Below are 22,634 nucleotides of genomic sequence, written 5' to 3'. Positions count from 1 at the left end.
CGCAGCCTTCCGAGGTGTTCCTTGATCAGCTACCCTTCTTGTAGCTTACATACTAGAACAACGTACCTACCTTATACCAGTCTAATTGTCCTCGCCTTATGGAATGTATTATAGTCCCTATGCAGAGTCATTACCATGCCAATCCGACGAAATACCTCCAATCCTTGGGCGTTAAGTTGCCTCTCAACCGCCAGACTGTAAATATGGAAATGCTTTCCTTGGCGGAACATGGAGTGCCCGGGCTCGTCATCAAAAAGAGGTACGACAAACAAGTTCTCTGGCTGGCAGTCTTCGGTATCGAAGCATACCTTACTCTGAGAGGCGAGGGTTGCACTGTCCGACGGCACCCTGAAACAATTGTCAGCCACGAAGAAGCAAAAGCTCCTCGCAGTCCACCCGCGATCTAACATGGTTATGGAGTGGTGTGACTCGACGAGCAGAAAAGACCGATGCGGCAAGTTCGAGAACTTCCGTGCTCGAGTCCTCGGTAGGAAGTTTGAGTATCTTCACTAGTGGGTGGAGTGAACGGCCGGCCGGAGATTGGGAATATGGTGGACATGTAATGATCTTGTCGGCTACATATAATAGGAACACTTGTCAAGGGTCAATGAATATATGCTTATAGTATAATAGATGCTGATTCCTAGATCAATGTCATTTCCCCGGCATAGGTGAGTGCAATAAGTCTACTTCATCATCGTGTGTAACTGTTTTCAAAAAGCTTTGCCGTTAAGGTTAGGGTTAAGGTTAGGGTTAGGCTAATCGATCGCGGAATTGCCGTAACCGCCCAGTGTCTCTACAAGTCCCAGTGTGCATCGTGGAAGGAGGGCAGACTTCCTCCAATGCAGCTTCCTTCTATATACAGTTGACGCTATCCTTAGTCAGTTGCATACTTCCTAGGAGTTTCACAGACGGGTGCTGCCGAGGCACACGCTGATAAAGTTTGAAACACATGAAGCCTATCAGCCTGCACAATCCTCATTGGATGAGCTTATTAAGGGTTTTCCTCGGCCCAAGCCTTAAACCCCCAAACTCCGGGTCGGTCGAGAAACCCCCACATACTCCGTAAGGGGTAAAGTTCCCGCAGCTCAAGTTCAAACGTAAGCTGGTATTATTTCCCCTTGCACCTTTACTAAACCCTTATCGCCGACCATGGTAAGCCCGGCGACCCCAGCTCTTCGCAGGGCATGCCGAAACTGCGCCAGAGCCAAACGCCGATGCGTCGTTCAGCTTCCCTGTTGCGAGCGATGCTCCAAGAAGGGGCTCGAATGCTCTTAGGATCTGAAGCTCGTGCTAGCCGATAGACAACCGCTCGAAGGGTCGGTTGAGGAACCGGGCCCAGAGGATGGAGGGCTCGCCCATTGTCTCATCCAGAGCTGGATGCATTGGGGCCGCAGCGGCAGTATTACGGAGCGATGGGGATTGTTGGAGACACCACGAGTCTACAATATCTTATATGTGGGTTAGCACGAATACCGGAGCCTGTTCGGAGCGACCGCCCCTCCGCGGCCTCGGGCCCTGGCAGGCGTGGCTTCAGGGCGAATCCACCCGGCGCACGATCCTCACCTCCTACGTCCTCATCTGCGCGCACACGAGCTGGAAGCACGGCTACTGCATGCACCGCCTCGACTTCGAGGCCTTTCCCTTCGACGGGCGGCCGGGCTGCGGATGGCCGGGTCGGCGCAGGTGTGGATCGCGGCGGCGGTGGAGGTGCACAGGAGATGGTGGGACCGAGGCTGGTGTCATTTCACGAGTATGGGAGTGGGGATCCGAGGGCGAGCTGGGATCCGGACGGGGTTATTTTTCTGGATATGATGGTTGTGGCGCATAAGGGGAAGTTGAGGAGGTTGCCGAACGGAGAGCTTGGGTGGGGGCATGAAGATGCCAAGCGGCGTTGAAGGGAGAAAGTCAGAGTGATCGATCTGTTAAGCGTCTGAGCCCATAGTTGTCTACCTATTGTATATCTAACTGGGCCAATTGACACTCCTTAACCTCTGAGCTATCATTGTTGCCCTGGCCGCTGGATTCGGCACGCATGCCTCGGTTTGCGTAGACACTTCAGCGACTTGTTGGTCCTTCCCTTCAACAAACAATTCAGATATGCCCACTATTTCTTCAAATAGCTGCCCTCACCTCTGTTAGAAGAGTATCCGCGAGTCGTCTATCACGGCGGGGTAATCTATTCCCGATCACCTAAGCTGACCTACCCAACCTGGTTCACATGGCTCAGCCCCGCCAAGCGAGCCTGCTGCGATGGTCAGCCTGGCTGGTGCAGACCGCATCATCATGTTGCACCATTTTCTTTCCCAGGTGTCCCAGCATCGGCCCATAAGATGAAGCGCTCCAGATCCTTTGAAAGCTTAGAAACAGGCTCTCCGCACAAGCGGCCCAGCCGTGAGCCCGGGCTGTCTCCCCGTATGACCATGACGCAGCTAGAAATGGACGTGGACCCTGTGCCAGCTCAGGGCGATATAATAATGTTGGACGCGGTAAGATGTTACAACTTACTTGTTTCCCCGTTAGATAACGTTCTCCTCTCCGGCGGTTTCAAGGTGTCTCTTGAGGGACAGAGGTGTTAGCCCCTTAAGTAACAGCGAAATACAGGATGGACCGTCTCCGAATCAGCATATCGGCTTAGCAGGACAGCCGTCGTTGCAATTCTCAATAGGGCTGGACTCCAGACCTACTACAGCGCAAGATCCAAGGAGGCCAAACGAAGCCCTTAGCAAAGAAGAATGGGATCTGAGATGCTTGCGCTACTTCGAAGCCAAGTATCGAGAAAGACTGGAGAATTGGCAAGGTGGATATCAGCCGTGATATCATTCTCATCCGTGCTCTATCAAGATGCTAATCACGTCGGCCCTCTAGAACGCAAGAAGTACTGGCTTCCTCGAGGAGTCTCGGATGATGGGATTTTGCCCTACTTGTTGGAAGACCGGTGGTTCTACTTGGCATCCTGGCTAACTGAGGCTTCTACGGCTAACCTAGACGGGCCGGCGGCACCCCTTTCCTGGTATATCTGGGAATTATACGGCACGAGCCCCGATGCCCTGATCTTCGTGTATCGGATGATGCGCACCACGCCCCTCGCCGGAGAACAATCGAGTGACCAGTTCTCTTTTGAAGGGTATCTGGAAACGTTTCCGGTGAAAATAACAAGCCTGGAGGGGCTCAAGCTGCATCTTTGTGGGCTATTGCAAGGCTCCACAAAGCCCCAGCACATAGTCATTCGAGATATCTATCACCGCCTATGCATGCTCGAAGAGGAGCTCAAAAAGGCGCAGAACAAACTCGGTATGCTACCTTCAAATATATCACGAGGGGTTGCGCACTCACATATATATCAATAGACGTTGCATGGAGCACTTCTTGGAACCATGATCTGTTCAACCAGGAACGGCTGACCTCCTTCCCTTTGCGACACGGCCTCCATCAGTATCTTCGATTGCACGAAAGAAATTTCATGAAGCTTCTTCATCGCAGTTCTCTGAGAAGGATACCAAAAACTGCCGCCCCTTCTCCGGGGTCTGCCACTATCATAATATCGGATTATCGCCCAGGTCGATATCCATTCAATCTTGTGTTCGACACTGCAGGGACTGGAAAGACTCGTTTCATGCTTGAAAAGTTCAAGGAAGCCCCTGGCTACTACTTTCTAGCCCCTAATCTTCCACCCATAGATGAGGCAACAGATCCAGTCCTCAGACCTGACCGGGGCAATGCGTCTCGGGATACTTTCACTGCGTACGAAGATCTCAAAGCCTTAGTCAACGACGGTCGCGAACTTCAATGGTTGGCAGACTCCTTGTCAACTTTTGTCGCGCCACTTCTGGAGGCTCGGCGGAGTCTTCTGAATATTCACCAAGTGGCAAAATTCCCGATAGATATTGGTGGCTCTCGACAAATGCAGAGCCTGCTGGGGACACACAACGTGGGAGATTCACACACCCTGTTCAAGTCACCTTTTTCAATGGCGAGAGTGGCTGAAATCCAGTGGATGCAGATCCAACTCTGTTGCTGGCACGGCAACGACCCGTTTGATGCAGCTTATCGGTTCTTGAGAATCATGAGACCACCTCGTCCGCCACGCAACGATTTCGAGACCGCCTTCGGGCCTATTTCCGTCTGTATCGACGAAGCACAGGTGGCTTTGGACGACGATAACGCACGAGCGATATGCCATAGCTTATTTAAAAATCTCCCGCTTTCCGTGGCGGCATATCTCTCGGGGACGTCGCTAGAACTCGCCAAGTCGAAGGCCTTTGCAAGCGCGATTCGCCCTCAACCGCACGTTGTCACATGCGAAAATTCCTATGTGAAGAATAAGAGCACCTTCTGGTCCCATCTTCGCCTCCACATCAAAGACATTCTGAAAGAGTCGTACGAATTCGAGCAAGTACGTGCCACGAGGGCATCGGCGTCCCACGGAACAATTCCCTTCGAGTCCCGTCCGCCGTTGATCGCAAGGGGTGGAAGACGTCTACGATTCGACATCAACTTCTCTGAATTATGGCCTGGGCTGCAAGATTGGCAGGCTATCGAGAATACTCTTTTGCAGTGGGATATTTTCAAAACCCCCAACAACGCCCTTATCTCTTCCGAGCACGCGATTTTCCTCGGGCGGATCCGCTGGACAACCCTTTTCGCCGAGGAGCTTTTGAAACTCTCGCTGAATTGCAACGGCAGACTCTCGGAGAGGCCAGACGCCGTACGCGCTGCGAGAGACCGAGTCGCCGACACTATCAAAGCCGAGCTGAAAAAGCAAATTTGCCGCATCAGGGACAAGGAATGGGCCAAAAAGCTGTTTGAGACCGCAATCAGGGCCGATGTCAATGGCAGATCCTGGATATTACCGGAAGGTGATACTGCTAGGTATATATCGGAGGGATTCGCGCTTGTTGACCAAGAAAAGACCGGTTCCGACGCTGTCCGGGCGCGCTTGAGAGAGCCTCTGGTTGTGGATGCCGTGATGGAATATCTTCGCGAGTCGAAACTACAGGAGTACGACAAATTGATGGAAGACGACTTCTCTCTGGTTCAGGTCGACGACAAGGACCATGGGTCTATCGGCAAGCAGGCCGAGTATTACTTCGTCAACGCAAGTATTGCCTTGTTCCTCGTTGCTAAAGCCGCCATTCTCACTGCCTAGAGACAGAAGCTTAATCACTTTTTGCGTCCATCGTCACAGGAGATTGCCGCATCTCGCCGCCAGGCCTTCCTCGACTGCCTTGAGCGCGCGAAAGGGCGGAGTGCTAGCGTGGCAGACTCCTTTAGGCTTGCCGAATTCTACCTCTGCACACCAGTCGCGAAATCACTTGACGATGAGCATAGCAATATAGACACATGGCTTCGGCTAGCAGATTCTAAGAGATCGACTTTTCTCTTCCCGGACAAAATGGAAGGGCCGGATCTTCTGTTCTTCCTAAAGGAAAAGACCACGAGAAACAAGGTTCTTTGTGTGCTACAGGTCAACTAACGCTCCGCTAAACAACTGACAAAAAGAGCCAAGAGACTAACCTTTGCGCTGCAGTTTAAAACCGGCACCCCGAAGCCGAGAGAGCCAGCCGAGATCAAAAAGGCAGTAGAGACATTGGCGATCCAACCATGGAACTCGACGTCCAACGCTTCTAATGTCACGCCTGCCTTCGCAGGGCCGGTCATCCATCTCTACGTCGCTCCCTTGGTAGACATTGGGAACCGTTTCGGCGATGCTATTGGTGAAATAAGCATCTATTCAAGGCTGAAGCAAAATCATTACATCGGCTTTGTGGACTCTACCAGGTCGGAACGCGTTTGGGGCCATACTTTTGTGGCTCTACTGGCTACGATGAAGAGTCAGCCATGGCCGCCCCCTTGAGTCGATAAGAGCGCCTAGTTACCCTAACCGCTACAATACTTCTTACTTTTAACGACGATTACATGGGTTAGGGACAGCACCGGGCGCGAGGACAGCAACAAAGTGGCGGATCCCGCCACAGTGGACAGTCCCCTGGCACCGAAGACAAGGAATTGGGTTAAGCCCACTTCCAGTTTACGTGAACTGGCGTTGATGCTCGGAGAATCCTGATAACCCAACTCTGGGATGGGGTAAATCGTGGGGTAAATCGTGGGGTTTTGATGAATGTAGATCTAGATATACGGAATATGTGTTAACAAAGACAAAGGTTACATGTTTCGCGAACTCTAGTTCTGGAACAATGACTCTATATTTCTGGAAGAATCAAAAGTCGCAGTCAAACCCGGCACGATGGTAAGGGTCCTCATTAAAAGACACTAACTATAAATAGATTGCGGCCGAAACCCGGTTGTCGATCAGCGGGCGTAGCAGCGGACGGGCGGGCTGCAATGTCACTCTGTCCACTGCTTGCTCCATCAGGGATCAATCAAGCAATCCCGCCATTTATGGTGGAGCGGGAAGAGGGCTCATGCGGGCGGGTTTTGTATTGTCACAGAGGAATTGATTGAGAGAGGGCCAGCCCTGCCCCCATTCGGGGACGAAGCTATTGATATCAGCTGAATTTGAGAGTTTGGAGTTAACCCCCCCCTCTGTTTATCCTTTGAGCTGGCCCGGGGTGCGGAAACACAGCATGAGGTTTGAAAGAGATTCGTTTGATAGAGAAGGGATTGAGTGGTCCCGGTCGATTCCTCCCCTTCACGCCTGGCCACCTTCAAGCGCAACCTCAATGAAATGCCAGACTGAATGGCGTCTGTCAGTCCACTGACACGTACAACTCGAACCTAACTAATGAAATCAATCAATGAAACTTTCGGAGGGCCCAGTGGTTTGTGCTAATAATAGCATTAACTTTGAAGTGACAATGGACGGCCTGCTTCAGAGGTCTGGTCCGGATTGTGTCCTCAATACTGAGTACTTTCGAGGTTTAGGTTCTAAACTAGTTTACTACATAGCTCAGAGGACTGCCACCAAGCGCTAGCTTCTGGTGGCACTTGTGACAGGGTCTCTGTTAGTCTCTCCCCACTGCAAATCAATATTGATTGCGCGGTTCGCTCCGCCACCTTGCATTTAATTCAATGCGGAATGGCTAAGTACTCTGTACAAGTACCGACCCTTTCCCGCCCAATCAACGCAGGAACATTTTCTGACAAGCTCCAATTGTCTCATCGAAACATGGGAACATCCGAGGATGGTGATGTCATTGCCACATTCAGCCACAGCTCGCTTCGTCAGCTCATTCAAACTTGCCTCGCCATTCCCATTGTTCTTTCCCAATACGAACAAATTCCATTGTTGCCAAGATGCTTTCTTGCCTCGGATCGTGCTTGCCTCCTTTGTAGAGGATGGGAGATTTCTCTCTCTCTCTCTCGCTCTGTCTGTCTATCTCTCTCTCTTTTCATACACTCCCCAATCGCTTCCTCGCAAGGACAAGATACCACCGAATTTACGCCCAGCCATCATCTTATTTAATTTCTTCAGACGCCCTTCCGCACTTCGCACTCCTCGAGTTACACCTCTTGGCGCCGCCCCGCCAACCACGCACGTCGTACGTCGTCCTCGCATTCGCGACCCCGGAAACGACGCCTGATCCAATGAAGTAAACGGCCGCCCCCAACCCGGCCTCCCACCCGCATATCAAACAAAAAAGAGGGCAACAACAAACACAACCCCTCTCCAAGCCTTGAACCTTTTCAAAGGCGGGCTCTCAGCACTTGCCTCTCTCTCTCTTCTTCCGCCCTCCTCTTCTCTCTCTCTTTCCAAAGGCTCGCCCACAATGTCTCGCGGTCCCGCCCTCAAAACCCTCTCCACAGTCCTCCGGTCCCTCCAATTCGCCGGTGCCACCATCATCCTCGCCATCTACTCTTACACCCTCGGCGCCCTCGCGAACCATGGCCTCTCCACGCCCACCTTCGTCCGCGCCGTCGAGGGCATCGCCGGTATCACCATCGCCTACGCCATCATCTGCATGGTAGTTACGCGCTTCTTCGCCGGCCGCACGCTGCCCTCCTTTATCAACATGATCTTCGATACCGCCTTCGGAGCTACTTACATCTATGTCGCCACGGCCAATCGTGGGGGTGCGGGTTCTTGCTCTGGTGAGGTCGATACGGCGTTTGGAAAGGGGAAGTCGGGGGATAAGGTTAATGATGGGGGGCATGGGGGATTCATGGCGTTGCCTAAGTTTGGGGATGCGTGTAGGTTGCTAACGGCCTGTCTTGCCATCTCCATCGTCATGATGTAAGTCCCAACTTTCTTGGAACTTTCTCTCCTTCAAAGCGATCTAACGAAAGATGAAAAACAAGCTTCCTCTTCATCGGCTCCATTGTTGCCTCCCTCTACCTCGGCCGCAACCACCACCGCGAAAAACGCCAAACCCTCTCCCAAGAACCCCTCAACGACACCACCTACCCGGGTCCCGGTGCAGACTCCTCCAACCCCGACGACCCCTTCGCCCAACCCCCGGCCAAGAAATCGTGGTTCCGCAGCCTCTTCTCGCGCAAGCCGAAACCCCAACCCCTCGTCGACTCCGAAAACGTCCTCCCGCAGCACACGCAGCCGGACCAGTTATCCGACCGCCAGAGCTTTCTCGAGAACGATCACCATGGTCGACCGGACGATTATATCCGCGTTGGAGAAGGGGGAGGACGCCGGCCTACGCCCACGCCGTCACCTAATGGATACACAATGGTGCAAGTCCCGCCTCAGCACCAGCAGCAGCAATATTTTGGTGCCGAGTCGGATCTTGGGCTAGGGGGTGGTAGGCCGCAGGGATACCAGCGAATCCCTCTCAATAATAACAACAACTCTCCTTACGAAACAACACATCCCTACGACGACGTCTCGCCGATAGAGAACACCCGACCACCGCCTTTCGCGAGTCCCCAACAACATCAACGCCCTTACTACTCGGACACGGCATCGCCGTACAGCCCCACCTCACCAACCTCACCCATCTACCCCGACCCCCGCTATCGTCCCTCCCTCCCCCACCTCGCGGCGGGGACGTACCATCCACCCTCCAGCACCATAGGACACACGTCTTCTTCTTCGGCCCTGGGCGAGATCCGCCACTCTTCTTCCCAGCAAGGAAACGATGCGTATTTCCCCGCGGGGCCCTACGACAATTTGAGGCCTGTGTCGCGGGATGATAGGACGGCGAGCCAGGTGCGTTTGGGCGGTGGGAATGCGAATGGGACCGGGAATGGTGGGAGGAGGAGGCCGGAGGGGTATACGTATGATGATGGGGTGTATGATGTTGCTTGACGGAGTGGAAAGGAGTGAGGTTCGGCGTTGGTAAGATTAGGACATGAGACAAGAGGAAAGAGAAGGAGAAACAGGAAATTGGCATGAGGGATCATTCATGGTTTTATGCATAAGTTTAAGAGTTTAGCATAGAAGCGGCGTTTCCTTTCTTTTTTTCATTTGGAGTTTAGGGTTACTGGCTAGGCAAGGGTAAACAAACGGTTCAAAGCATTAGCACTTGGCTTGGTGGGATTGGGGATTGTACTTTTTAGTATTTAATGATATCAATGAACTAGAACCGCCGCGGTTCTCAAAAATGAACATGGCATTCATCTCATCATTCCTTCAAAACAGACCAACATGACAACATACAAACCCCCTCAGTTCCCATTTCGAGATCCCAAATGGAAGGGGGGAGAAAAAAAAAAAAAAAAGAAGAAAAAAAGTAAACAAACCACCCAATCTCACACAATCTTAGTACCCCATCACCATCCCCTCATGCTCCCACTCACCCCCCTCCTCCTCCCCCCACCCGACCTCCAACCTCTCCACCTCTCTCGCGAAAAAATCCTGCTCCTCCCTAACAGCGCTCCTCACCCCGGGCGCCACCCCCTCAGGATACCTCCTCACATTAAACCAGTGCGTCAGTCCCCTGAGCGCCTGCTCCAAGGGAACGGCCGAATCGACCTCGGCGTCGACGTCGCTGCCCGCGAGCCACTCGTCGCGCAGCTCCGGGCGGCAGTGCAGGTACACGGCGGTGATGACGCGCATGTTGCTCTGGCGCCACTTGCGGCCGCAGTAGGGGACCTGGTTCTTGAAGAGCTTGAGGGTGTACAGGCGCAGGTCGGGTTGCGGGACTTTCAGGGATTTGCGGAGGATGTTGGAGGATTTGTAGGAGACGAGGAGGAGGTTGCGGTGGGCTTTGGATTTGCAGACTTTTTGCATGATGCGGAGGTAGTTGATGTGGGTGAAGAAGTTGCGCCAGGAGAAGTCCGTGATGGGTTCTTTAGGGAGGTCGTTGATGGGGTAGCCGAGCTCGTCGACCTCGGGGGGTCGGCCGGGGCCGTTGAGGTCCGTCGGGGCCGGTTGGAGGGCCGGTGAGACCTGGGGAGCCGGGGGAGGTGGCGATCGACGTCGCTTGATGGGAGGAGGGCAGGCCTCGTCTTCGCTCTCGTCTTCCTCCTCCAAGGCTGGGGCTAGGGCTGGCTCGGGAGCTGGGGGCGGCGACCCGGGCTGCTCCTTCATCCTGGATCGTAGATTGCAGAATCGGAAGAAGCTGCATAATGTCAGTAGGGAGCTTTGGAAATCCAAGCATATGGGCTCTGTCTCTCACCTGTGCTCAGTACGATCCGTCTTGCTGTCCACCACCTGCTGAATATCTTGGTGCGCAAAGAGCTTCAGCACAAGAGGGATATAATTAGAATCCAGCAACAGCTGTCCAAGATATTCGAACTTGAGTATATCTGCGAGAGAAAAAGATGCCCGTTAGTTCAGGTCTCATAAAACCGATAAAATCGTCCCAAACCAATAATAATAATAATAAAAAAAAAAAAAAAAAACCTACGTGAAACTTTAAACCACTTCAGAATCAAGAGTAGAATTCCAGTCGCGGCCTTAGCCGTAATCTCTCGCGTCCTCGCGCCATCAATCTCTTCAATGGACGGCGGCTCCGGCACCGGCGACCCGTTCGATCCTCCATTGGTCCCTTCACCACCGGGTCGGCCGGTAGCGGGTCCGCCGTTGACGTTTCCGTTGGGAGGAGGCCGGTTCGCCATGCCCGGGTGCTGCTGACTCGCCGGGCCCTGTACTATGACGGCAGTGATATTTACAAGGATGGCCTTCAAAAGGACGATTACGAGAGACTGGAGGTGGGGGAGACTCTCCCGCTAAACAAAGGAGGATCTTAGTTAGCTTTCGTGGACGGACTTTCAAAGATCCGGGAAACTCATTCGTTCGATACTCACGTATAAATCCTCCACAGCCCTGAGCTGCCGCTTCACCTCTTCACTCACCCCCTCTCCCCCGGGACCAAAGTCCACTAGATTCGTCGGCGGCGGAGGCTTCTCCTTGTAACCCTTCCTCATGGCCTCAATCTCCTTCCTCTCCTCCTCGTTCAACTCATCAAGGAAGAGCTCCTCGATATCGTCCTCATCGTCATCATCATCAGCACTCACAGCGGGGTCCCAGCCACGGTCGAACTTGATAAAGGCTTCACGCTCTTCCCAAAGCTGTCGCGCCGCCCTCGTCATCCTCACCCTCTTGGAGAAGATGTCGCCGGCCTCGAGGATAGACGCCGGGATATCGCTGCCTTCCCATTTTCTGTTGATGAGCTGGCTCTGCATTCCCGCCTGGCCCTTTCCGCCAGCAGTGTTACTCGTGGCGTCGAGGGGCGGGTACAGGAACGGGAAGTTTTGGTTCGTCTGGTAATTTTGCTTCTTTCCGCCTTTACCACCGGCCGCGGGAGATGGTGGAGGGGAAGGGACCGGAGTTGCAATGTGGACGGGCTGATGGAGAATCGAGGCGCCGCTACTCTGCGAACTCGATGGGTGCTGGAGGATGCCGCCATTGACACCACTCTTGGAGGGCTGGTTGGGCAAGGGGGGGAGTAAGGAGGTATTGTCAGCTTCGAGGGGTATCAGTGAGGGAGGGGGGATGTAGGCGGGGTATTTGGATGTGATTTCCTGTCGGAACGCATGGTAGTCCAGGGGTGAGGCGGTGATGATATTTTTCTCCTTTCCGTCTTCAGGTGTTTCGCGGGTTTCTTTCTTTGCTGTGATGAGTTCTTTGGTGCCACCAAAGACAAGCAGAATAGACTTCCAGAGAAGTAAGAACATCTATAGGAACCTGTTAGGCTGAAATCCACTAACACAGCACATAGGTGACATGTTAATAGAAAAACTAACCTGAGATTGGGGCAGGTAAGCTCCGTCATCCCAACGAAGCTTGGATGTGGCAAGCAGCATGAAGTTAGGGAGACTGGGATTCAGCCTGACAAGCCTCTCCCTAGCATCAGCCAACTTATCAGGGTCATTGAGTGCTGACTGGATACCAATATAAAGAATCGTCATCAGGTTCGACAACTCCTCTTGGGCCATCTGCAGCTCAGTCTGTCCCAGAGTCTGAGTGTCATCCCTAGAGAAAAAGAGGAAAATAAACCATTAGCAATTCCCAAGTCCACACAGCAGAATGAAAAAAAAAAAAAAAAAAAAAAAAAAAAAAAAGGAATACTCACCAAAACAGCTCGAAACGTTTCCTCAACGCTTTCCAAACGCCCTCAAAACCTCCCAGTTCCCCAACCAACTTCACTCCCTCCGTGATAGCACCCAACTGCGACTCGCTCGCCACACACCTCTTCTTCTCATCGCCCACCCTCGAAACGGCCGTATCCCCCCACCTTCCCAACACCACATATGCAATCTTGCTAATATGCGGCAACCTCTCCGACACGTCTTCGGCAACGCCCAACCCGATCACGGCCTCGGCGACGAACCTCCTCCTCTGAGCCTCATCCACGTCATCCCACGAGGCGCCAAACTCCTCCTGCCACTGCCACTCGAAGGTCTTTTGTATACCGTTGAGGCGTATCCACTGCCACACCATGTACACGAACCACTCGTCGATCTCCTCGCCGTGGGGCGCGGTATCGGCGTAGGTGAAGTCGTAGGCGACGGGGTCGGCTTGTCGGATGTCGACGACGATGCGGCGGAGTTGCATGAGCGAGAGGGAGTCCGTCGCTTGTTGGACCGTCATGTTTTGCTGCTGCTGCTGCTGTTGTGGTTGGTGTTGCAGCGGTTGTAGGATGAGTTGCGAGGTGTTTGGAGCTGGTGGCGGGGCGGGCTGTTGGTTTCTCTGGAGGGTTGGTCTGCCCCGCGGCGGTTCGGGGCCCGAGCCGGATATTCCCATGTCGGCGACGTCTTCGGCGAGTTTGAGGGTGTCGGGGTGGGCGTCGCCCGTGGTTCGTTGCGGCCACATCTCTTTTTTTTCTTCCCTTCTGCTTCTTTTCTGTCTCTATGTCTGGATAGGGCGCTGGGGTGGCGGTTGGAGCATGGTGGGACCTGTTTGGAGCTCGATGGGGACTCGATTTCGTGTGATAAGGTGTGTGGGAAATTGGATGTATGTTAGGTCGTACGTCATTCGAGGTTTCGAAAGGAACAGTGTTTATTTGAGAGAGCTCGTGGGATGCAAAATAGCTCACACGTTCGTCGATGACGCGCGAACATGAGCGAGGTCAGGGAGGACGAGGCTCGTGAAGCTACAAGATACCTTGTGTGTATTATGTAATCACCGAGGACAATGTTCGGTGAGCTCCTTCCAACAAGGGGAAAAAAAAGACAACGTGTATCGTGTATCAAGCGGGTATTTCATTGCGCATTCAAATGTCATCGATCAGATTGATCCGCCAAATTAGTTGCATTTTAATCGAAATATACAATCGTCGTCAATTCAGCCTTCCATCGGGACATCATCAACATCCGGTCTCCCCTCCTTCGCGCCGCTGCCATCGTCCACCACTAAAGTCTCACCAGCAGCCTCCCTCGCAGCCTGCTTCTTCGCCTTGGCCTTGGCCCTTGCCCTAACCTTCTTGATCGAATTAAGCCTCTTCTTCTTGGCCTTCAAGTGCTCATCCTTCTCTAATCTCGCCTTCTCCTCCGCCTCCTGCTTCTCCTTCCTCGCCTTCTCCCTCATCCTTTGCTTGATCCGCATCTTCTTACCCGGCCTCTTCCTCCTCCTCTTCTTCCCTTCCTCTGGTCCTTCACAAACCACCGAACCTGGTAATTCATCTTTCAACCCCCCTTTCCGTTTCGACCTCACCGTAATCGTAGCAACCGTTTTCCACGGCCTCTCAAGCCCCCAAAACCTCCGTCGGCTCCGCTCGATAATCTGCTCAAACGTCATCACCGAGGCCTCGTACCGCGCCCGCTCCGCCGCCGTGGCCGGCCGAGCGAAGTAGTAAGAAATAGGCCGCCTCGCGATGATACCTCCTTCGCCGGGCTTGAACGGTCTGTCCTTTTCCAAGAGGATCTTGGCGGCTGGTTGACTTGTGCCGAAGAGTCTGAATTCGAATTCCTCAGGCGGTTCTTCCTCATCCTCTGTTTCTGTCGGGTGCTCATCCTGGACGTCCTCGGCTGGGTGCTCAATTTTTGCCGGCGGAGGAGGCACGACTGCTGGTTGCTGGATTGGCGTAATGTCCCATGAGAGGCTGCTCGCTAGTTTTGAATTGAGGACCTCGCGAAGGTGAGCGCGGGCTTCTTCGTCGACTTCCGCCGAGTCGATGGATGAGCGGTCATCGAGCTCATTCCTCCTCACCCTCTTTGCATCTGGGACCTCAAACATGGCTTGCCGCTACGTCGTTGGGACTTTTGTGTGACTTTTGTGTCGGAGTGAGGCGGATTTGGCCTTTGATTGGAATTGCAGGATAAGATTCACTGCTTAACGCCGATTGTGGGGTTCGGTGAGACCTGGACAGAGAGGAAGATACAGATATGATGCATGAGATTTCATGAAGTCGGCAAATTCAAGACGTTGGATCAAGGTTCGGGAAATTAGGTAATCAAGTCCTGAGCTCAAACTCATCGATGTCTTTTCCAGTGTCAAACTGCGCAATATTTCTGCCACCAAAACCCGCCCGGATCGGTCAGCACTGGCTGAGGTCCCTTGTGCTCGTCCTCATGCTTTCCCCCCCATGCTTCATAAATCAAATCATCAATTGATCCATTGTCTATGTATGGATTTGATACGAAATAGGGCCGTTAGTAACATTGGCCAATCTTGCAAAGTCCAAACCGTCTCAATCCCCCAGATGATTGACCAATTGATCCCAGTGCAGATCGCAGATCACAACACCTACATGAACACCTAGTACAAGTGCGACACAACGAAACAGGGAGCAAAGCATCAACGATCCGGCCCGGATTGCTTGACAGGCCAGAACCACAGCGAGACCACTCATTAAATGTTAAATGGCGCCAAAACCACGTGCCAGCGAAAGCTCATCTCGGCCCCATCCCCTCCCATCCCTACCACGATGCTAGGCTGCGCGCCGAGCCCAGCCCCAAGTCCGGCCCCTCTGCAACGCAACACTGACGAACACAGGCAAACGCACTAATGGAGCAGAAGCTCCAGGCGGTACGACCCTATTTCCAACTAGCGATTGCACTATTTAGAAGCTGAATCGATTCAATACGACCACCGGCAACGTCGTACCTTCACAAATTCGGAGAGAAGAGGGATCTGCAAAACCGCAATCGTCACATCTGCTCGTAATGCAAAATTGCATTTATCCCGGCGCTCCCGAGTCCCGGGTTTGCACGCTTCGTTGGTGAAGCTCAATTCTCAATTCTGCTCACTGGAAAAGATCTTGAACATCAATGCATTGATGCATCGCCCGTCCGTAGACTTACTTTACTGGCCTATCTTCCCCTCTAGCCTGTCCGGCCAAAACAATACTGAGCAACATTGTGTGTGTGTGTGTGTACACGGCACTCCAACAAGGTGCTGCATAATCTATTATCACTCACTCGCAACTCCACTCGATCTGCTGATCCCAAGTCAGAAGAAGGTCCAAAAAGGGAGTTAAATGCGACCTTGACCGTGGACCAGGACCAGCCAAGTGGCAAAGTTGCAGCTCGATCAGCCATGCCCCATACGCTCGGTCCCATTTCAGCCTCAGCTCTCCTGTAGCCAAGATGGCGGCTCCGAAGCCCTGGGTACACTATTGGACACTATCGCGGCGCCAGCCCATCAGTCACATTTTCGTAGACCCCTCCTACGTCAAGGAGGAAGGGGGAAGGGGAAGAGGAAAGACAAAAAGGACAAAGGGGAAAAAAAAAAAAAAAAAGAGAAACAGACAGAGCAAGTTCGAGAAACCCGACGCGAGTCGGTAAATTCCAAATAGACAAAAGGTCTTAATTACTCGTAGACACTGATCGGTCCTACTCCAACGATCAGCATCATCACTGCCTTCCAGCCATCCATCTACTACCCTCCTCGTTCATCTTCAGTCCAAGCTCGATCATCCAGGTCTAGGACATGAACTTCCGGTACCTGTGTAGAGAGGGAGCTCTTAGAACCGTAGAGCTTATTGAGGGTCTTGCTCTTACACGACTCTCTTGATTCCTACTTTGCTATTTCCACTTCTCCGACCGAGCAGGCAGAGCAGTCCAATAGCAGAGCCTCGTCAACAAAGAAAGCTATTCACTAATACCCTCATCCCTCACGACCATGTCCTCTTTTCAGCCCGTCAGGGGTCTTTGTCCCATCCCTCAGATCCTTTCCGGGAAGGGCCTGGTCCAAAGTCGGCAGATAGCCTTGGCGCCGGCCAAACAGTCACCAACGCCAGCTCCGAGTCTCCACATCCACGATCATGCAACGACCAACCTACATTAGTTCAAGAGTAGCTTGCGGATGCCCGTCCGCATATACTTCGTAGACCTGAGCATCGGGTATTATCATGATTTCAACGTTTCCCCCCTTTTCTTTCTCCTGGGGGCCAGCTTCCGTCCTCACCGCTTGGGTTACCAGCTCTAGGCCCATCCTCCAAGACAGCCAGGTTATCAATGATCACGCATTTCCCGATCACCGACAGAGAAACACCGAATCCAAATCGCCCATGTTTTACCTCCTCGGAGCGCCCACCAACGTCGTAGGAGCCAACCCCATCCACCCTGTCCAACCGCTGCCCAAACAAGGGAACCCAGAGGAATATCGCCGAAAATCAGGCAAGCCACGCACACACGGACCTGGCAGGTCCAAAAAGAAACAGAGGAAAAAGACGAGCAAGCGGGAGGGGGGAAAAAAGTACTTCTTACAGCCGCTTCTGATTCGGTCTGTTCCAATATTGCCTCTTAGCTCACACATTAGTGGCTCGTACAAGCTGGACCTCTTCACTTTCCGCCCCGTTTTTCTCATCCGGCGCGGGTAATTGGGAAGGTCAGAAAGGTGAAGACAAAACCAGTCTTACCCGTGCAAATATATTAAAACAAACAGAAACCCTCCGTATTATTTTTGTTTCTAAACAAAGTTTGGCCGAAACTCTTTTTCTTATCGAAAACCCTGGAGCGATCCCGCCTGGCTCTTACGTCCCCGCCGCACTCGTGTAACCCAACCACATGGCAATGAATAGGAAACAACAGTGCCATTGCTTGATCGACTTATATCATGGGCGGATTATATATGCGTGGCCGACTCGCCTTCTCCCACTCTCAAAACGACTCAACGAGTGTTCCCTAGATTCCGGAAAAACGATCACTCTGTGCAACAAAAGGCGATGGAATGGAGATGGACGGGTCGGGGGATGGAGATGGGGAATAGGGAATGGGAGAAGTCGCTTCGGTGCAAGACGGTGTGGAGGTCAAAGGGCGACAACCGCCATCTCCGTCTAATAGCAAGCTCGCTGCCATTTCGACCTCTCGAAACACTCAACTCGCTCCTCTTCGGAAGAGGCACCGCCGCTTGACGCTACTTTACCTCCGCCGAATACAAACCCATCATCTCTGCAAGGTTTCTCCACGCTTGCATCATCTCAGAATCGCCCTGCTTGGCGTCATCATCCTAATCCATTCAGACACGAGCGTGCTCGAGCGACATCGAGTGAACTAGGCTTACGATCTCATCGTAAGTATGAGGCACATTCATGTCGAATAAATCGAGCCCTACCAACCCGTCCGTCATCGTTGGCCCAACTTCCAAACTCGGTTTAAGGACGGACCCCAAATTCACCAACTCGTCAGTCTGAAAGGAAGCGGGAACAGGAAAAGAAGGACAATGGGAAAGAGAGGAAAGAGAAATCAGCGGAGGGAAACTTAGAATCCGAAACCAACGACGAAGGGAACAAAGCCCGCAATAATGGCCGGTTCACGAAATACGGGATGCAATCTGAAACTTGGACGCGGAATCTTTTTGAAGGAACACCGGTTCCTGCGGGGCGACTTGCGGATCGGAGCTTAGGACAAAAGTGAGGATGCAAACCGGGGGGCCGATCTGAGGATCGACGGCTCGGAAATCGCCGCCTGACATGCAACGAACTGGGTCGAGTCAATCGGACAACGGGCGAACCAAGGCACCCCAACGACAATCCCTGGCCATATAAACAAGATTCGCAAAGGCAGAGCCGCAAACCACAGACAGCCCTATCCAGGTTCGAGATCTTCCCACTCAAGTTGCGCAAACTGGAACCAACATCTCCAATGAATCCTCCAGTCCCCCCCGCCTGTTAAACCAGATACTTCTCGAATATCAAACCCTGGAAAAGCTAATCCAGACATTCCCACGATAATCATTAGTCTCACACACAGATCGATCATGGCCCCGCATAAAAATGCCACGACAAAAGGCGATGACGACAACGGGGACACAGGGACATGGAATGCAAACGATTTAATGGAAGCAAATTTCCATCTTTATATACCTCGCTCTATCGCGTAAAGTGATATCTCTCGGGGGGAAAGCATTGAGTTCCGTCTCCAAATCCCGTGTCACACACACCGCCTGGCCGGAAAATACGAAACCACCCAGTCTAACTTCATCCAGAACGCATGCGGGAGGTTTTCTCTTGGTTTTTTTTTTTTTTTTTGCGGAAAAAAAGAAAGACAAAAGGAAATCGGTCGGTAAGATCAAAGAGGGAGGAAAAGAAAAAAAGCATCTCAAAAATAACCGCCGTCGAAGTTCAGATTCCGAAGCCTCTCCAAACAAGAATCGCGCATAACCGAGTCTCAACAGGCGTTTCTAATCATACATTGTCACACAAAAAAAACCACCAGAGTTTGGAAGGGAATAATAGCGACGACTAGACTGGCTTCCCTCGACAAAGGAAAATAAAGAAAGAGGCTCTAGGGTATTAAGAAAAAAAAAGCGGCGGGCGAAAATGCATATCGTAAGTATCCTCTTCCGCGTCAAGGCATAACTCCAAAGGGACTTCATCAATCAGTTCGCGCTCCAAGAGTAGTGGTTGAGGCTTCCGCCATATACCGGCGTACTCGAGGCCGCGGGGGTCGTGTTCACGCGGGGCGGTGGTGGCGGCAGCGCAGCGGGAGGTGCCGCTGCGCTTCCTCCCTTGTAAGGTTCGGGGTAAGAGTACGTCCTCGCTTCACCGTTCGTGTACGCTACGGTCGAGTTCGGTCCTCCTGCCGTGCTTGTCCACGTATTCGATGGGGGGTAGTAGTCCCTCGGCGGTGGCGGGTTGGACTCCGGGCCGTACGAGTTCGTCATATCACCAGACGAGTTGGTGTTGCTGCTGTTAAGCGCGACATCGTGGTAAGAGTTCGCATACCGATATTCACCCGTGTTTTCGTTGTTCGAGATCGAGCTCGCGCTATGGACGCTCTGATGCGTGGCGTGTCGTGGAGATTTGGAAGGGCGGGGGTTGCTATCCACATAACGTGGCACACTGAGGGAGTTCTCTCCTCCTTGCGACGGAATCGATGAGAGTTGAGGAGGGGGCGCTGTTGTGGGGGGAGCGTAGGCGTACTGGGTACGGATGGCAGGCTGCTGAGAGTCGTTGGTTGCGAGAGAAAGCTGTACTGAGGGCATTGATGTCTGAAGGGGCATTTCTTGAGGCTCTGCCGTAAAGTTGTTCGCTCCGGTCAAGGGTACCTTGGCATAAGGCTCGGACCCGATCGTCGTTGATGAGTAGGTGCTCGGTCCAGACACTGGTATCTGAGGAATGTGGCTCGGTTGGTTCCACGAGGGATAAGAGCTTGACGACGAACTAGTCAGCAAAAGAAATCAAAGAAAGGGAGAAAAAGGAAGAGCCCTTCGGCCCAACTCTGTCGAGAATCACACGGGAACCGGGGAGCGCTATTCTCTAGGAGTAGCCACTCTCACCATTCCCCTATAACGATTCGCAATAGAAGAGCTGACAGAGCAGGGTTGAAGAGAAAGCTTGCTCTCCCGGAGTCGACAACTTCCTTCTCAAGGGACTTAGGGGGGGAGCAAGAAACTTACTTTGACCGCATTCCCATCTGGCTTCCCGGCATTTTAGGCGCGGAAAACGTAAACGCAGACCGAGGCGGCTGCATGTCGACAGCCCGCGGCTTTCCCTCGCCGGGCTTAACGGTTAAGGGGCCAGCTACGATACCCAAACCGGTTTCTACCAAGGCTTGACCACGGGACCCAGCACTGGACCCCAAAAGGGGAATCTCTTTACGAGCCTGGAAGTTTCGGGGGCTCCGTCCCCGTACCACAATCGGCGCAGTCGTCGATTCCGCCAGCACGGTTTTCGTACCGTTGGAGAGGGTTCCCATAACCTTGAGATGCAGAACAAAGTGTTGCTGCAGCTCCTTTCTCCTACCATTGTTTGCAGTCGCTCTGTTTTTTTTAGTTCCAAAAGTTGTCAGCTACAACTTCCTATCGTCAAGTCGGGGGCGAATATTCCACTTACATTCTGAACTGCAATCTTCTCCACCCGATAGGGTAGACCGCATACTCGCCCTCGCTCTCAGTGCCATCATCCTGGAACGGGATAAGCGGTAAGGATTGGGGTTCTTGGTCGGGGCTCTGCGGGATTTCAGGCGAGTTGGGGGGCGGGGTCTTCCAGGGAATCACGATCAAGCGAACGGGATTTCCATCCACCGACTCGATCGCCGAGATGGTCACTTCGACGTTGTTCACGGGAACCGTCTCCCCAGATTCGCTAACCACAGACAACTGGCCACGCGGAGTGATTAGAGAACCGCTAATCTGGAAAAGATTTCGGCGGTAGCAGGTGAGCTCGGGTTGAAGGATGGTCCCGTCGCTGGTGCTGGATGGCATCTCGGAAAGGAAAAACATGCCGTGGAGTTGAGCCGACAACTCTAATTGCTGAATTCGCCCATGCTGGTCTACAATCGTGGTCTTATCCTGGGTTCGCTTGAACGACAGGAGCTTGTGATCATGGTTGACAGACAATTTCGAGTTGTCGTCACGGATTTCCTGAACCATATCCTGGTAGGGTGCCTGCTCGGTTTGGGAGTAGGTCCTCTTCAAATTCGGGAAGCTCTGGTGAGATGTTAAGTTCGGATGGGGTTGGTGCCGCTCGTACGCCTCCGAGTCCTCCTGGCCGGGATATCGATTATACGAGTAAGGGGGTTGCTCCAGAGAGTGATGGCTACTCCTCGGCCTCGCGGGATGCTGCGGCGTGCTGGCCGAAGGGGGATTGGGGAGGGCGGACTCCATCGGCGGATTGAACCTGGCCGACGCCATGTGGACCGGGCTGCCATAGTTATGCCAGAGGCTGGAAGGCCCTGGTTCAGCCTTCAAGTCTGCCATCGCGGCCGGAAAAGTGGTTGTTGTGGTGGTGGTGGCGGTGGTAGTTGTTGTTGTCATGAGAGCATTCCCTCGAAGGCTCTGTTTTGTTTCTTAAGGTTGGTGGTAGTGCAAGTTCCCCCCTCTTTCTAAATGAAAGGCCGTCCGAGATTACGAATCCAAGTGGTTAGATTGATGAAGCGGACCTCTGTAGCTATCGCCTTAGCCTGGACGGGGACAAAAAAAAAAGCTGTCTCGTTGAAGGGGAAAAGTAGTCGGCTTTGGTTCTCGCCTTCGTTGGGATACCCTTTGGCTGGATCGAAAGATAAAATCGAGAGTCTGATGAACGAGTCTCTTAGTTGAAGGTTGCAGGGCAATGTGTACTTGTATACTCCAAAGACACCCAACGGTAGATGGGAGTTAGAGTCGAAGGCAGCGGGTGAGGGGGTGTGGGGAGTGGGTTGGGGGGGAGTGAACCCTCGTGGAGTGGACTACACTATGTCGGAAAGGGATGGTCGTACAGTGGCAGTACAAGTACACTAGGGGTGGGAGTGATGAACAAGTCGACAAGTGTCTCCTGATGGTGGAGACCTTGACAGAGCCTGGGATGTTTCTCCCCAGAAGGGTTGACCAGTGCTGGGGTGTCGAGAGTCAAGAGCCAGGCCGGGAGCGCGAGATTTTTTGGCCGTGTGGGACTCGAGTGACTTTTTTTTTCAATGATCTCGACAAGGCGTGCAGGTTTTATGCACGAAGCTCAGTACAACCAAGGATCGCAACGCGTTGGGATACCAGCTCAGACACGCATTGGGGGTGAGGTTTGAGAGACAGAGGCAGAGAGGGAGATGAGAAAGAGAAAGGATGGAGTAGAGAGAGAACGAACGGCTCGAAAGTGATGGTTCGGCTGGGAGGATGATGGAATACAATCCGACCGCCGGATGGATCCTTTTAAAGATAGTAAACTTGGATTTGGATGGCCTCGACCGACTGCGTGCGTGGGTGACCCGGCTTGTTCTCAATCATGCGCTTATTTGGAAATGAGGTCCGGGAAATGGGACAATTTGAGAGAAGGAAAATAACAAAAATAAGAACTAAAGGTGATGAAAAGATCCAGATGAAGACTTATCAAGGTTTCTATGATAACAAGGTCTACGTATAATAAGGTCGGGATGCTGTGGACCTTGTTTGCATCTTGACTCCCGACGCGACTTTATTGAAG

The 22,634-nt window shown here is 52.8% G+C and overlaps 3 protein-coding genes and 2 pseudogenes across 3 annotated transcripts; 2 read left to right on the top strand and 3 right to left on the bottom strand.

Annotated features, from left to right (window-relative positions):
* Positions 1 to 4,066: 4,066 nt before the first annotated feature.
* On the top strand, positions 4,067 to 5,149 carry SAPIO_CDS10446 (annotated as a pseudogene; the record flags this gene model as incomplete).
* Positions 5,150 to 7,730: 2,581 nt separating this feature from the next.
* Positions 7,731 to 9,220, top strand: SAPIO_CDS10445 (uncharacterized protein; the record flags this gene model as incomplete). Its single annotated transcript, XM_016784029.1, has 2 exons — positions 7,731 to 8,194; positions 8,260 to 9,220. The coding sequence occupies 2 exons, from the start codon at positions 7,731 to 7,733 to the stop codon at positions 9,218 to 9,220; spliced, it is 1,425 nt and encodes a 474-aa protein (XP_016638862.1).
* Positions 9,221 to 9,673: 453 nt separating this feature from the next.
* SAPIO_CDS10444 (Protein required for hyphal anastomosis (HAM-2)) lies at positions 9,674 to 13,171 on the bottom strand (the record flags this gene model as incomplete). The annotated part of the gene is made up of 6 exons (XM_016784028.1): positions 9,674 to 10,475; positions 10,533 to 10,662; positions 10,764 to 11,085; positions 11,164 to 12,033; positions 12,103 to 12,331; positions 12,432 to 13,171. The coding sequence occupies 6 exons, from the start codon at positions 13,169 to 13,171 to the stop codon at positions 9,674 to 9,676; spliced, it is 3,093 nt and encodes a 1,030-aa protein (XP_016638861.1).
* A 471-nt stretch (positions 13,172 to 13,642) lies between these two features.
* Positions 13,643 to 14,533, bottom strand: SAPIO_CDS10443 (annotated as a pseudogene; the record flags this gene model as incomplete).
* Positions 14,534 to 19,120: 4,587 nt separating this feature from the next.
* Positions 19,121 to 21,442, bottom strand: SAPIO_CDS10442 (Transcription factor vib-1; the record flags this gene model as incomplete). Its single annotated transcript, XM_016784027.1, has 3 exons — positions 19,121 to 19,892; positions 20,141 to 20,503; positions 20,577 to 21,442. The coding sequence occupies 3 exons, from the start codon at positions 21,440 to 21,442 to the stop codon at positions 19,121 to 19,123; spliced, it is 2,001 nt and encodes a 666-aa protein (XP_016638860.1).
* Positions 21,443 to 22,634: the final 1,192 nt, after the last annotated feature.

Source organism: Scedosporium apiospermum (genome assembly GCF_000732125.1).
Source record: "Scedosporium apiospermum strain IHEM 14462 chromosome Unknown SEQ_SAPIO_0165, whole genome shotgun sequence".
Lineage (NCBI taxonomy): Eukaryota > Fungi > Ascomycota > Sordariomycetes > Microascales > Microascaceae > Scedosporium > Scedosporium apiospermum.
This window is presented reverse-complemented; position numbering and strand designations above follow the sequence as displayed.